Source organism: Cryptotermes secundus, unplaced genomic scaffold (assembly GCF_002891405.2).
Source record: "Cryptotermes secundus unplaced genomic scaffold, Csec_1.0 scaffold92, whole genome shotgun sequence".
NCBI lineage: Eukaryota > Metazoa > Arthropoda > Insecta > Blattodea > Kalotermitidae > Cryptotermes > Cryptotermes secundus.
In genome coordinates, this window is record NW_019728498.1 from 324969 (window position 1) to 341238 (window position 16270).

At 40.5% G+C, this 16270-nt stretch overlaps 1 protein-coding gene across 2 annotated transcripts in view; it reads left to right on the forward strand.

Annotated features, from left to right (window-relative positions):
• Positions 1–16270, forward strand: part of LOC111865146 (limbic system-associated membrane protein) — a 239771-nt gene that overhangs the window by 160235 nt on the left and 63266 nt on the right. For both annotated transcript variants that reach the window (XM_023852912.2, XM_023852914.1), the window contains one exon: positions 14830–14930. In XM_023852912.2, coding sequence (XP_023708680.1) covers positions 14830–14930 — 101 coding nt within the window. The remainder of the gene's footprint in view (positions 1–14829; positions 14931–16270) is intronic.

A 16270-nucleotide genomic window follows, 5' to 3' on the forward strand; every position in this document is an offset into this window, starting at 1 on the left:
TGAAACGTTGTGTGACGGTAGAGGGAAGTCCAAGGGTCAATGCCCTACCCTCCTCTTCGTCAATGACGTGGCCGGAAATGAGTCATAAAACTAATCCGGGTCTTTATTGCCACACCTTGTATCACAGCATGTGAAGGCTGAGAAAATTTCAGCTGCAAAATCAATGTGCATCTATAGGAATATTCTTATAATGTACTTTCGTATGTACGAACTCAATAATAATCCAGAAAAAAATCTCTTTCTCTACAGTAACCCTGAATGTATACTGCTTGCTGAGGTTCGAATTTGATTTTCGCAATGAGTTTATTAAGGTGAAGTTGTCTTTGTGCTTAACTAATTAAGCACTAAGCCACGAAGAAATATGGGGAAGTGGATGTATGGATCCACACACCCTTGACCTCGACACTAGTCGGAGGTGAGTTTTCAGTTTTCCAGCAGTGTGGCTTTATCCCAGGGGAAAGAGCTCCACCTACCCATTAGATAAGCGGCCTCCGTAGTAACGTTCCCATCTCATGACTCGTAGTACGCGGGTTCAAATACATGGCGGAGGTCGTCGAATTTTCATCCGGGAGAGACTTTAAGCCGTGGGTCCCGTATCGTAGATTTAGGGCACATAAAAGAACCTCAAATCTCCAAAGGAGGTCACTGAGCCAAATTCAAGGACGTTTCCCGCCCAACAGCAGTCTCTAATAACTCTGGTAGATGGGGGAAGCATTATAGATACCTCTCAGCTAGTAAAGCCGGTCTCGCTGGCTGGGCGGGACTGATGGTAAGCACCAGTACCGGTAGGATAGAGAGACTGGTAGAAATCATAGAGGGAAGCGCAATGGACCAATACAGGTCTAAGTGCATGGGGAAACCCACCCTCTCCAATAACTAACTAACTAACTAACTACCCATTAGATAGGAGCCTGGGTGGGCCCCAAAACCGGTCTGGACGACGTGGAGAGGACAAAAATCTTCCCTCTACTGGGACTCCAACCCCGGCCCCTCGGGCGTCCAATCCCGTAGCCAGGCGCCATACCACCTCATCAATGAGATAATTACTAATCATAAATTAAGGAGTTGTGAACGGAGAAGTTCATGGAGGTAGGCCTAGGCCCAATGGGGCTGTAGTGCCAAGGAAAAAAAAATTAAGGAGTTACAAAACTCTTAGTCATACACTCGAACTCCCTTATCCTTCCAACAACCCACTCCTCAACTCACTCCAAATCAATGCAAACAATATCCGGAGGAGTTTCTCCTCCTCTATACTAGCCAATGTAACGCAGAGTGACATACCAACCAGATGCAGCAACCTATACACCTTAGGTCTATGTGACCTGGCGAGGACCGTCAATCTGACATGAGGATGCAATGGTCAGGAAAGAGGAAGGTCAGGGCAAGAAACAGACCAGTGATGAACTGCTGTGTGGAGATATTAATCGGGATTGAACTGGACGGGCGGAGAAAAAGGCTAAAACTTGTGCCATCTCTTCAAAACAGAGACATCAGGTTCTAGAGATCAGAAATCTGTGAGGTGTTCTCTGGTTTCACCCACACAGTTAAGAAACTGGAGTCAATATCAAAGTATAAACCACACTGTTTAATTGGTGGTGAAGAAAGTTGTCTCAAATCACTTCACGATCATACACCTCTCACAGGAGATTTATCAGAGAAACGTCTTGCAAAATAAGTAAAATATACGACTACAGAACTCTGGGCTATTTTGTTTCATATAAATATGGGCTCACGACGGGTAAGAGACGAAACGTTTATATAGAACAAGTTTCAGATAACAAGTTTGAATGCTATGCATACAATTCAAAATCAGTAAATAGTGCTTACAAATAAGTAACAAAAATTCTTTAATCACACAAGCTTCGAAAACCTTTCATGACGTCTACTGGCCTACTGCATTCCTGAAAAAGTAATTAATTACTAGTGAAAGGGTGTTACTCCAACTAATATTATGGAGCAATTTTCCATTATATCTTTTAATTAACGTTGAATAATTGAGTAGTTGACAAGCATTTGGTAGGGGCGGTTTGTCTATTATAATCCGGCAGTCTGTATGATATCCCCATGCAACAGTGTACATACCTGGCTAACATAAAACATGAGCTGTACGTCCGAAATTCCTATATCGAATATATTACTGCTTTAAAATTCAACCTTCCATCCTGAATTCAGTTTGAATTAACCGGACATAAATAACAGTTTTGCTCACAATTTGCGAAATCAGTTTTATACAAACTAAGCAGAAATTCTGTTAGAGAGCATAAATGGCAACGTCGGACAGGACATCATCTAGAATCAATGAGTGGGGAAGACAGATGCATGAATTTATTACTGAGTTGAAATTGGAGGATACCATCAAATTGAACAATATCTTGAGAGATTTATTGACGAACTCGAAGAAGCCAAACGAAGACCCTTCATAAAGTATGAAGGAATATAAAGGCCGAGCCATAGCTCTAGAGATTAATCGCTGGTTTCCCACCACGGCGACCCAGGTTCGAGCACGGGTCTGGTCAAGTGGGATTTGTGGTGGACAAAGTGGCGCTGGGGCAAGTTCTCTCCAAGCACTTCGATTTCCCCTGACAATCTTCATTCCATAAAATTCTCCATCATCATAATCACCCGGGGCAGGTTACAATAGGCCAACCAGTGGCCGCCGTTCCGAGTGGACTCAGTTGGACTCCACCTCCCACTAAGCGAATTAAAAAATGATTATTAAATGAAGAACGTTGTGTTAGAGCATGAAGTTTGAGGGAAAAGTAAATGTAGACTTATCCATAATACCAGCGTGAGATCAGTGAATGATAACAGAACGAATGTTGAAGTATTAAAACGTGATAATAAACATGCATTGACATAGAATAAAACAGTATGCCTTCGTGTTAATGGGTTACTGTATACTAAACAGTTTTTGAGACAGATGACACAACAGTTCATATTCAAGAAATGGTCTGTATCAACATCCTGGACGGGCCTAGGATGTGACTGAGTGAATACACGAATTCATAATTTTGCTTCTGCTTCATTTAGCGACGTTGTCTGTGGTCTAGTGGTCAGAGTTCCTGGCTACAGATCCAGAGGTCCCGGATTCGATTCCTGGCGCTATCAGATTTTCTGAGAAGTAGTGGCTCTGGAACGGGGTCCACTCAGCCTCGTGAGGATAACTGAGGAGCTATTTCAAGAAAATAGCTGCTAAGGTCTAGAAAACCGATATTAACGGCCGTGGAGATCCGTTGCGCTAACCACGCGACACTCTCTATACGCAAAAGTTGGCACAAACGTGGCCGACAAGCGGCGGTCGCTCGGACGGTATAGTTTACTTGTCGACAAAAGGCCACGGAGTTCGAGTTTTTTGTTTGTCTCTGAATCAGACTATAGCATCCTATGACCGAGAATAAAGAATTATAAATGATGTGGAAAGAGCCACCGTAGGCTAACTTAAGGTATTCTCCACGAATTTGTCCCAAGCGTTTAAGGAATATCACGAAAACCCTGTCATAATATTTGGTGTCCCGACCAAGACTCGAACCAGGCACTTCTAGAACATAAATCTGAAGCGTTACACTTGAGACAACTTAGGGTTTTGTTAGTGTATATTTTAATTGTAATTTTATTTTTTATTTGATTTTTCCCATATGTGAGTGGGTAAAACGTTGTACAATTAAAAGTCTCTTACTTCTCTTAGTGTCTCCAATTCGGTGTACAAACAAAATTAAAAAAAAAGACTCAGTATGCACTGGTGCGATAGCCTCACAAAACGAGATATTCATAATGAGCAAAGTAGGGTCAGCGGAGTTTCCACATACCAGTAAGTTATGTAAAATCAGAAATGGCCGGTCACAGTAGCCGCGCGGTCTAAGGCATGAACTGTTTTCGCTAGCTCGCACTTTGGGATCGTGCGTTAGAATCCCACACAAGGCATGGACATTTGGTATCTGTATGCGTTTATTCTGAATTTGTATTTTCCTGTGTTTAGATAGAGGCCTTGCGACGGGCTGATCACTCGTCCAAGGAGTCCTACCGTCTGTGAAAAATGATTATGGTACTCTGTAGGAAATTCTGTAGGGCAAATATGAATCAGCACAACAGTCCAAGATGAAGAAGTCTACACTTTTGGAGCGATTTGAGTTTGAGAAGCGAACATTAACGATTTCACATCCTAGTAAAAAGTAAAAGTAAAGGTATCCCTGTAACAGGCCGTGAGGGCCCATAAGGTTGTGAGATGTTCAGGGTCCCACATTTTCTAGACAATCGGCTTATAGATTGCTGTAAGTTTGTCAACCATATGGGCCGGCCGCCCTTTACCCCCAAGAATATTCCTGGTACTCATTTCTGTTAGAGGCTGAGTCGCCCCGAGGGTCTTAGTGCGGCTACAAGGATTAGGTAAATTGAAAAGAAATATCCACCTCATCGGTATTAGATCCCGCGACCTTCCGGCTTGTAGCATAGTGCCTCAACCAACTACGCTACCTCGTGTCCCCCACCGAGATATGTTATAATCTTTCATATGGTACAGATACAGACTCGTAATTCCTAGGGTTATTATCTTGTTATATCTCTTATCGATCAATAGCGGAGGAACAAACCTCCCCTCAACTTTTTCTACAGTTTGTCTTTATTATCGTACTAGTCATTTCAGGATAAGGATTTAATCTGTAAAATTTGCAAACATGAGGACAGAAAACTTGTGGGGTAAAGCTTGTTTCTCGTTGCTGTGCGTAGAACGAAGTAAATAACAAAATCACCGCCCGAAGCCAATCTCCTGAACTACAGAATACGAGGCATACAAAGTATCTGTAGGGCGACGTGCTTGGTTGCCCTGCTAGACTTGAACAAAGTCAGTGTGAGAAAGATTAGCGTATAATACTAAGGAAAACTGAAGAAACGTAAGGGAAGAAGAAGAGAAACGAAAAGTACACTGTGCATGTGGACAGAATTGCGTGTTTCTGCTTCGTCACCGTATGTTAGCAAGCGTCGAACAACAGAAGTCCCTTCATCCAAGCCATTTCAAATAAATAACACTTCTCCGTACCGTTCTGAGGAGCCACGGGGGCGTGCGACAAAGCAAAGAATCGGGCCTTAAAGGGAAACAGTGAATTTCTTCTGTGACTCGTATGTAAATTGGCTAAGGAATAAAGAAAACGCCACTCCGGAAGAAAAGAACATGAATTGGTTTTGTGTTTGTGGGGTTGAGAGGTTGGAGGGAATAAAACGACGTTCGCGAAATCAGAGCAGGCCAAGAGATTAACGACTTATGGGACTATAACCCTAATCCTAGAACTTATTTACTTACTTAATCCGTTCTTCTTATACCTTATGGTGTCGATGTTTCCCCCCCCCCCATTTTTACCATTTTACAGAAGGTAAGATTCCTTGGACGGGTGATCACCTCATCGCAGGGCCTCTACTTAAACACAGGACAACACTAACACAAAATAATAACATACACATACCAAACATCCATGCCTTGTGTTGGATTCGAACCCACGATCCCGGCTTCCGAGGGAGCAAAGACAGTATATGACTTAGACCGCTCGGCTGCCATGACCGGCTCCTACAACTTAAACCGGCATTAAATATTTCTACGAGTGGGCTGCGTGTAACTTTAACAAATGACAGCTCTGTATATAGACATATCTGACTCTCCCGGTTACATACACGAGCCTACTATCATAATCTCTTAGATGCTTTGTGGTCATAAATGACTGCAACAGTAGGAAATTCGTTGTCAAGCAGGCACGCACCAATGTACTTGGCCTGCACTGACAAGTCCGTTGATGTAAAATCTAGATCGATTTGCCCTTCATACGATCTATTCAGAGGTCATGTCACAAGTTCCTCATCCCCCCGATCGTGCTACATGACCTGCCCATCTCATCCTCCTTGAGTTGACCATTCTAATTGGAGAAGAGTACAAGTTATGAAGCTCCGCATTATGCAGATTTCTCCAACTTCCTGTCACTTCATCTCTCTCCGGTATTTCAGTAAACAAAGAAAACACGAACAGTTCTGTCCTCTGGGATATAACCGTGTGCAGTCCGTTGAAAGTCAAGTGGCCCTTACGGGCAACAGGTCTCGTCCATCTTCGTGTCTGAAGAAGCCAAGCAAGAAACCAGCATCGCTTGCTGCTCCCTTCATGCTGGTCTCTTGCTTGGTTTATTCTTCGACCATGAAGATGGACGAGACGTGTTGCCCCGAAATGTCGGTTGACTTTTAACGTTAATCGCAGAAGATAACCACAGCTGTGACAACCTCAGTTCCTGCACAGTTCCTTTTGTGGGCGAAAAATATTTTTAGAGAATACACTAAAATATTAAGTCAGCTATATCAGAGTCAGTATTTAAATTGAAGTTTACGGTTTATTTCTATATGGAAAACTTTTATGTTGATATAGGGAAATATATGAAATAATTGTTACAGACTATCTGACAATTTGTTGGTTAAAATATGACCAAATGAATTTTATTTTCTGAATCGTAAGCTGAAGAAAAGTACAAGAAAATTAGACTTTATGTTTGAGGCCGCACCATAGCTCAAGCGGTTAGTCGCTGGCTTCCCACCGCGACGGCCCGGGTTCGATCCCGCGTCTGGTCAAGTGGGATTTGTGGCGGACAAAGTGGCGCTGGGTCAGGTTTTCTCCGAGTACTTCGGTTTCCACTGCCAATCTTCATTCCACCACATTCTCCATCATCATAATCACCCGGGGCAGGCTACAATAGGCCAATCAGTGGCCACCGTGCCGAGTAGACCAGTTGGACTCCACCCTGTAAATGTCCAATTTATGGGATGGTCAATTGATGTTTTGTGTATGGTTAGGGTTCAGTGAAATTCCTAACGTTTGTCTCATCATTGGAGATTCCACCCCCATGAGCACCGCAGCAGGTGGCTTGGGTCAAGCTTGAAGTCAGCTGCCCATTCGTAAATAAGTCAATTTAATGCGTAACACGAGACAGGGTTCTTTAGAAATTCTAAACTTTGACGGGGGAAGTTATAACTTTAGCAGCGTCGTTTTATGCTGCCCCATGTTCCAGTTTAACAGTCACGCAGCAAGTGGCAAAGTTCACCCCTAAACTCTGCACGCGTGGGTATTTCTTTTTCTAATTGGAGGAGAAAGATTAAGCAACCTCCCAGTCTGCCCGGTCCAGCCAATCATAATCTGAAGTGGGACGTCCTTTGCCCCAATTCTGGGGTAACCAGGGCAGATATTTACTATTCAGAGCGTGCTTGGCGGAGAACTCTGAAATTTACATTCACAGGGGTACACGTGTTCTGATCCCCGTATATACACTCTGTGGTGCCTATCGACTTGTGTGTCTTAGTGAACCGTAAAGAAGCCTAGATCCACAAATCTGTCAAGTGGATCACTACGGTGCAGTTACCATTGGAATAGTGCGATATGATTAAAGAATTCAAACAGCTAATTGGTGTTAAGTGTTGACCTTCATACGCCTAAGCCTCCACTAATCACCCAAGTCGTGGCCAGTCAACACGCCCTGAGATGAGCTGAATTTCTCTACCGGAGCTAGCAGAACTAAAGAACGGTTAAAACCCCCCGCTAAGAGAATTAAAAAAAAATCTTTACGTTATTATGGACTTTCGTCGTAAAAATAAAGAATATTAAAAAAGTTATAATAATAATAATTAGTTAGGAGTACTAATCCGTTCCCATGTTTCTTAATTTTGTCAAGTAAAGTACCTAAGTAAAATAATTTAAAAAATCAAATTTAATATATTATCTAACATAGGACTTCTACTGTCAAAAAATTAAACTATCCAGATCAGGGGCCAGTAAATATTCACCACCACTGAAACAGACGGCATCATATGAAGGAGCGAGAGAAATAATATAAATACGAATATCAACATTTATATTCATGTCTGTCAGACTTATTATTGAATTCCTTTCAGCAATATTGCAGTGAATTTTAAATTTTTTTATACTGCTAGTAGGGTGGGACTAAGTCCTTGTACTGTGGCCACTTCTGGCCTATTGTACCAGCCCCAGATGATACGTGAGGGTGTTGTGGAGCAATTGGTGGAATGAAGATTGGCAGGAGAAACCGAAGTACTCGGAGAAAACCCGCCCCAGCGCCACTTTGTCCACCACAAATCCCACTTGACCAGACCCGGGATCGAACCCGGGCCGCCGCGGTGGGAAGCCAACGACTAACCGCTTGAGCTATGCCATGGCCATTTTAAACCTAAATACTATCTAGAAACTGTACAATATTTGCGCCCTACATATCTTGGCTCATAGCTCACGTATTTATTCATGTTCATACAGATTTAACGATCACTCAAAAAATAAATGGTTCGAGGGAAGAAATCTTTTGCTGGCAAGATTGCGTTGTATTCACTGGGATGCTTCGTGCCGGAACCGAGCAGAGATCCGACTTTATTGCATATTGAACGTCAAGATTCCCTGAAAATGTTCCCTTCCTCCATTTATAAGAATAACAGCTATACACTTCACGCCTGAATACCTCGTACTTCCCCTACATATTTAAAGATATAACCGTCAGCATTTCCATAATCAGGGATGGAACTTACAGAAACTATTTACTATATTCTGATTTTTGGAAAAATGTCTAACCTATGGTTCTCGTGTAACCAACAGGCTCACAAAAGAGTACGAATAAGAGTAAATAAGCAGATTACTGTCTTTGGCATGTGATGCGATGTAGTTTGGAGATTAGGTACCAACGTTTCAGAGGAAAACGTTACTCCCATCTTTAGGACAGCTCTGTATATAGCGTGAAATATAAATATAAATTACTTTCTTCCTGTATTGATTATGTGTATGAATTTACTTCGACCTTGCTTCCTGAAGAGAATGAGTTGTCGCATATCATCAGCGTCCTACAAAGATTTCTATCGTGCTTGAAAGTCAACAGCACATTCATTGAATTTTTCTGTTTAGATGTTGCAATTCAGAAGCACTAAGTGCTAATGCCTTTGTCTACTCATAAGATACATACGAAACATGAAACTCCAATTGTTCTTGAATATTAAATTATAAAATTACATGGCTTGTTAAAGGCCTAGTACAGCGAACAAGTGCCTCTTTTAGCCATTGTAATATAAGTTTACTCATTAAAAGTGATTCAACTGAATCCACTTATGCGTCTTCAGATCTATCAAAAGCAAGAGTAACATAATAAAAACAAATCATCTCCGATCATAATTTGTGCATATAATGGGCTATTATTATTATTATTCGGTGCTACTTGAATAATAATGAGTCATATTTATCTGAGTCAACCAACAGGCAAGATAAACACGCAGATATTAGCCTCGCAAAAGAATGACTTTCAGGCTTTCCTTTATTGTGAAAGAAACAATGAAGAGAGGATGTCACAGACGATTTCATGTTTAGGTGTACTGAAAAAGAAAACTCTGTGCTAATTCCGTGTTATTTGTTCACATGTAACAGATCCCTACATAACAAATTTCGAACGCGATTTCACTCATGTTTTGTCACTAACTCCTACAATTCTGAACTCATGAAAGTAGCGCAAAACAGATTTTCTAATTCGTTTTCATTAGGACAGAAGACAAAATAATTATTAGGAAAAATAACAGAACTAGAACATATAAAGCTGAGGAAGATATGAGTTTTTTTAATTCGCATAATGGGGGGTGGAGTCGAGCTGGCACGTCGGCCACTGATTGGTCTACTGTACTTGCCCCGGGTGATTATGATGATGGAGAATTAGATGGAGTGAAGACTGGCAGGGGAAACCGAAGTACTCGGAGAGAACCTGCCCCAGCGCCACTTTCTCCACCACAAATCCCACTTGATCAGACCCGGGCTCAAACCCGGGCCGTCGCGGTGGGATGCCAGCGACTAACCGCTTCAGCTATGGTGCGGCCACTAGATATGATGTTGAATAGCGGAATAACTATTCCAGTCTATTAGCTAACACCACGAATCCTAGTCCTTCCTATGAAGATAGTAATCCCTGAGCTAGTCAAGAATTCTCTGCTTTTATGAAACCCGGAATTTTATTTTCGTGACGACAATGAATCATATCACGCGCACAATGGCTCCAGCACTCATTCGCAAACCCTCCCAATAGTTAACTGTTAATATTAACCTCCATTCTATGTCCAGGTTTACAAAGTTCTCTCTTTCCTTCAGGTTCTCTGACTGAAGTCTTGTATATATTTCGCAGCTTCCCCACGTCTCGCTTGGTTTGGTCTCCACAGTAATATTTTATTAATGACTTTGAAATGAATTTAATGCTACTGTAACTTTAAAAAACATAACATGGAATCTCTGTCCTTAAATACTTGTCGGTGGTTTTTCGTTTCTAAATTCTATAGCGATCGATGCATTTTATATAAGCATTTTTTAAAATAAGCGAATAACTAACACCAAATTTTAAAACTGACATACAAAAAAAAGCAAGTAAGATCGAAGAGTTATACCTTCTGGGACATAACGCCGTGTAGTCCGATAAAGTCCACGAACATTTTGAAGGAACATGTCTCCTCCAACATCAGGGCCGAAGCTTTCGTTCTGATTTCTTTCTTGGCTTATTCTTTGGCCCTGAATTTGGAGGCGACAATTTCCTTCGAAACGTTGACTTTCAACAGACTACACGGCGTTATATCCCAGAAGATAGATCCCTTCATGACGACCTCTGCGATGATTTCAAATTCATCAAATAAGACTGTTCTCAGGCTCATCCTAAATACTGTGGCGTATTTGCTCACAGAAAGAACTGTGGAGCCAGAAAAAACAGCCGTTGTTAGGTAATGCCCGCACGCAATAATAGAGCAACTGTCACGATATGAGATATGACGCGTACAGCCGGTGTTATGGAGCGATTGCATAAACACGTTTCCGCGGAGACGAATTCACGCAACAACATAAGAACTTTATTTTCTGTGCGGTCCGTGTCGGGGATTATAAAAGGGACAAATAAGATCTTTTGAGTCAGTTGAATTCCGGAGTTGACAGTTGCTCTAAAGAACTGAGACAGTCTCTGAAGATGGCAGTCGAATGACTGAAACGAGATGGCAAGAAAGGAATTAGGCTGTGAAAAGAAGATATCATGTGTGCTGCAGTGACAGTGAGACTTCATAAGTACGTTGCCAGGATACGACTAGTGAAGACTGAGAAGACTTAGCGTGTCCTAGTGATTTATAGCGTGGAAACCAGAAATAGTTTTGTAATTAATTGTAGTTCTGAGTGTTGTGTAGAAGGTGTCAATAAATCCAATCATCCAATCCATACCCCTTCAATAGTCACATCCCCTACACATGACAATATTACTGAACTGGAACACCGAGCAGTATCTTGGGATATAAAGTGGGCTGTGCAGTTGGAACTGATCAATCTACGATCACTAGGCCAGCAAGAATTCTACCTCACATTCACAGCATGTACGATAGTAAAAATGAAGGTCTGCCTTTATAAAAATGGAAAAATGTTCACTGAATTAATAATTTAGAGAACAAGTGCTCATTTCCTGAACACGAAACTCGTAAAATACTATCACACATCGACGGTATTATATCACATGCACCAACTGTGTGGCTGAGCGGTACTCCATAATAACGGCGACAGGTGTGTAAAATCTTTATGCCTTCTTCGGAGAATATGTGTAAATTAACGCATGAAATGATGTCACGTTTGTCCGTCTGCATATGTCATCTCTCAAACTTTATCTCATATAAACTGTCTTGTATACATAATACTTATACTTCCGTCTAAAACGCAACTTAATGTCTTGTCCAAATTTTCTGTCACTACATGCTTCGAGGTGCATGTCTACCTTGCCAGAACTGTTCCATTGTATGTTAAAATTACATATCGCGTGTGAAAATGATGTTGATTATAAATTAGAATTGAAAATTGAATTAAGAGTTAGAATTAAAAACATTAAATATTATCTTCATTGTAGTCACCAGCTATGCATTGCAATATATTTATTTCTGCTGATGTTGCATCTTGCTGCGCTCCATACGTTTATCACGGCGGGATTATTTTCTGTAATGTGTAAATAATATTAAATGTTATATGTTTTATTGTTACTATTTTTGTATTGCTAGTGGGGTGGGACTAAGTCCCTTGTGCTGCGGCCACTTCTGGCCTATTGTACCAGCCCCAGATGATAGGTGAGGGTGATTGTGGAGCAATTGCTGGAATGAAGATTGGCAGGGGAAACCGAAGTACTCGGAGAAAACCTGCCCCAGCGCCACTTTGTCCACCATAAATCCCACTAGTCCAGATCCGGGATCGAACCCGGGCCGCCGCAGTAGGAAGCCAGAGACTAACCGCTTGAGCTATGGCGCGGCCCTATTGTTTCTGTTAGTTTTATAATTTTTAATTGTTGTTTGTCGTACTTATGTGTTATTTGCGTAGCTCATACAGATGCCAATGTAGTGTTACCACATGAATATTATCTGCAATATGTAAGAATTATATCGTTATATATTATGTTAATTGTTTGTGTACGTTTAGTTTACTTAGTTATTAGGTGAGTATATTTAGTTCGCATAAAGATATGTAACTTTAACACACAATTTACCTATTTTGACAAGGTAGACATGNACACAGATATCAGAAATTTATTTGAGGAAGATATTGCACCGAATCTTAACAGGTCTGACATTTACGCTAAAAAATAGTAATGCGCCACGCTAAACTTGAAATTAAATTGTTCTCTTTATCAGTAAATGACACATCTAAAACAATTATATTAGGCCTAATGCAGTTTCTCTCCACAACATCAACTACGATTAGAAAAAATTACCAACCTACAAGTAATATAGAATTCTGCACAGTAATGAGATTTGCCAGTTTCAAGCATTGGCTACAATAAATGTTATGACGACTCACATTTCCTGTGAATTTTTCCGTGTGAGCAGAAAAATGTCAAAATTGCTCCCTGACTGACGCTACGAACGTTTCACTGCGCATCTTTTCCAGTGTCTCGCACGTAAAGGTTCCATGAACTTAAAATTCGCCAACTGATACAGCACAGGCAATAACCAACACTCCCTCCTTCTGACATGTGTATTACATCTATCTCTATACCTGGTTATAAGAACTTTTATTTGTATTCCATCAAATTTTCAAATCCACTTGACGACACAGCAATGCTTCAATTATATCAATTCCACACTTTTGTTCGAGTCGGTTTTACTGTGAACACGAAAAGGCGGTGACCTGTGTAATGGATTTCCTAACGAAATACTGAGCGTGGTTGCTTTGTGGCTCTGAAAAGTCCGGAGCCTCTATATCCGAGGGCTTTGAGTAAAAATTAGAAACCCGTTGAACTAACGGTTGGGAAATGCCAACCGGATTATCTTCTACAACTCCTCCATACTCTTGCTAAAGCTATTGCTAGTGTACCAATGCTGTGAAACGTACAAAGAAATTCAATTGAATTTGTAATGCATAATTCAAAGTTAATGGATGAATACACGGATTTACAGCAAACGACTTACAGTTATACAGAGTGTACCAAAAAAAATTGCAACTCAGAAATAAAAAGAGGCTTGCAGATGTTGGTACTTGCAGTGTAATTATAAATTCAAACAGTTTCACTGACATACGCGTACGAAAGAACTCAAAGCAGGTATCAGTGCAGCAAATTGAAGATATTGAAAAGAACATGTTACAGTGAGTCTGCCAAAAGGTGAACTGTAGGTGGGATGTATGCAGAGCTACAGATGGGTTCACTGTGAAGTAATTCGCGCCCAACAACTTTTCCCCTTGTGTATAATTACACCATTTCAAGCGACGAAAAATTTACTGCAAACAACACCCTCAGGCTACAGGTGCCTGAAATTTTGGCATTATTTTTGGTAGATCCTATGTTTACTGTTCCTAACAAAGATAATACGATTAATTTATAGGATCAAAAGTAATTGAAAAATTGTAAAAAGCGAGTTATTCCTAAGCAGTTTATGTTACACAGGTCTTAACTGTCTGTAAATTTAATCTTAGGGCTTGTTATTTCGCCTGTACAGAAAATTTTCAAAATATCTCTCTCGCCTTCAAAAAGTTCGCAAAAGAAATATACATATTTTACGTGCTTCAAAATTCAGATACCCTAAGTCCATTTCCGGAGGTTAAAAATACCTCCAGTATGACATAATATTAAGAAGAGATGTCATTATAAGTGCAGACACATCTTCAAAAATAATATTACTAACCGGACACAAACAAATGCCACAGGCTACGATTATACATGAATGGTACATCCGTAGTCCTAACTTCAGGTGCCTCTTTGTTCTGCTCAGTCTTCGCAGGGGAATACGGTGATAGTATCTTATTACAGTGCTTCGTTATTTCTTCATAAATCCTTTTCACTTTCACCACTTACTGTGTTAACTAAGATCTTCAGTCTATGAAGCTTCATTAAACAATCATCAGGTCAATTAGTCTATGGTTTCGCGTTGGATATTATGAGAATTAAACGCATTGGAGATGAAAACTGGGGCTCCAAGAATAAAACTTAAAAAATCATTTACCACCTAACAAAATTAATTTTGCCTATAATCCCAGTTACCTCATTCGTGACCGGTGAACTTGTATTTTCGTTTCCTTAAGTACTCCAGTGATTTTCGCGAGTTGCACCAGACAGCCTTACAGTTGCCGATTTCTCTCGCCATTCTAAGTATGCTTTACCGAACGGAAGAAGAGGTCAGAATTTTGTATCTTTTCTTCGCTCGTTAAACACAAAACTCTTAATTCCTGCACCCCTTCAACTAACAGTACAACCTGTTGTCGCCTACCACAACTTGTTACGTGACCAGTCTGCGGTCTCCAACCAAATTAATGTTTCAGTTGCACCTTCCACTTTGTTCCAGGATTGTTCCCGAGGTTCGCTGAGCCCATCCCCAACGTCACTGTGAGCGTGGGAAGAGATGCGCTTCTGGCATGCGTCGTCGACAACCTCCGGGGGTACAAGGTACGTAAAATATGCATGACATGGATCCTGGACCGTTCCGTCCATATGTACTTTAAATTATTTCTTGCGACAACTTAGTATGCCTACAGATCAGCATCTGTTAAGAAATATACGGGAGGGCTGTCCAACAAGACACAACTGAAAGGTATTCCAGTAGTTTTATAACATTCTAAAGATAAAATGCGTGTAGTTAAGATTACATGATCAGATAACATGGGGGATAATATACATTAAATTAAATGTATTGTTATGGAGTAAGTTACGGGATAAAATACCTAAATAACTGTTAATATGATACAAGTGAACTGAGACCAAGGCTCTACTGTTCCATACAGTTAAAAATGAGGCTCAAAAAAACAACAATTGTATATTTTATACAGTGAACACAGTAGTATACAAATATATTCCTTTCAAACATCGTTCAATTTCTAAATTTGTATAAAGGACAGTGTAAATGCATAGGACGAAGTCTATTAATTGATAACAAAAAATAATCGAAGATTTAATCCGTTACTTTCCGAAAATCGATTAATCACCAAGGTATGCATACAGCCTATTAATATATTGTACAAAGGATGAATAGAAATGGATGTGGGAAGAACTTGAAAGAGATAGAAAGACAGATAAGACAGATCAGGCTTTTAAAATGAATGAATGATCGAATGACAAAACTTTGCTGACTAAGTGACACTTTGACAACATGGAATATTTCTTTCAACAGGGGAAGAAATGATAAGGAAAATATGAACATGTTAATACAGAACACAATATTTGCTCTTATGCATGGATCATGCATATGCATGGATCAGACGAAGAGAGACACCAAAAACCAAAAACTGATGCCGGAAGCAGCGTCATCAGCAGCGACTTGAAGCACAGAACAAATGATGCTCGAGATGGTTCAAGTTCGTATAGCAACAGGCGTGACCAGAGTGGTTTGAACGGCTGTTGTACTGCGATGTGGAAAGCAAATGGAAAAACTACCACATTATCACTTTTCCTGGACAGTCTCTTTCCAAAAACAGAAGATCACATTAAGTGGAGGAACTGTTTTGGAAGAGACTGTGGACCTGTCATCTGACAGTTACTGATCAATCAATCAATGCATGGATCTGCTTGTATGAAAGTACTAGCGTAATCAAACTGGGATGAATAAATAAATATTAAATAAATTATTTTCTAAAAACTTTTTAGGACCCATAGAGACCCACCTAAGAGCCGTTAGACAATCGTATTTAAAGGAATTTAACGTAACTTCCAAATATATAGTTAAAACCGTTGTGCGTTTAAAGGCGCTAAATGGCAGTTCGAAGTGGGTACGCAATGAACTCAAGTCTCCA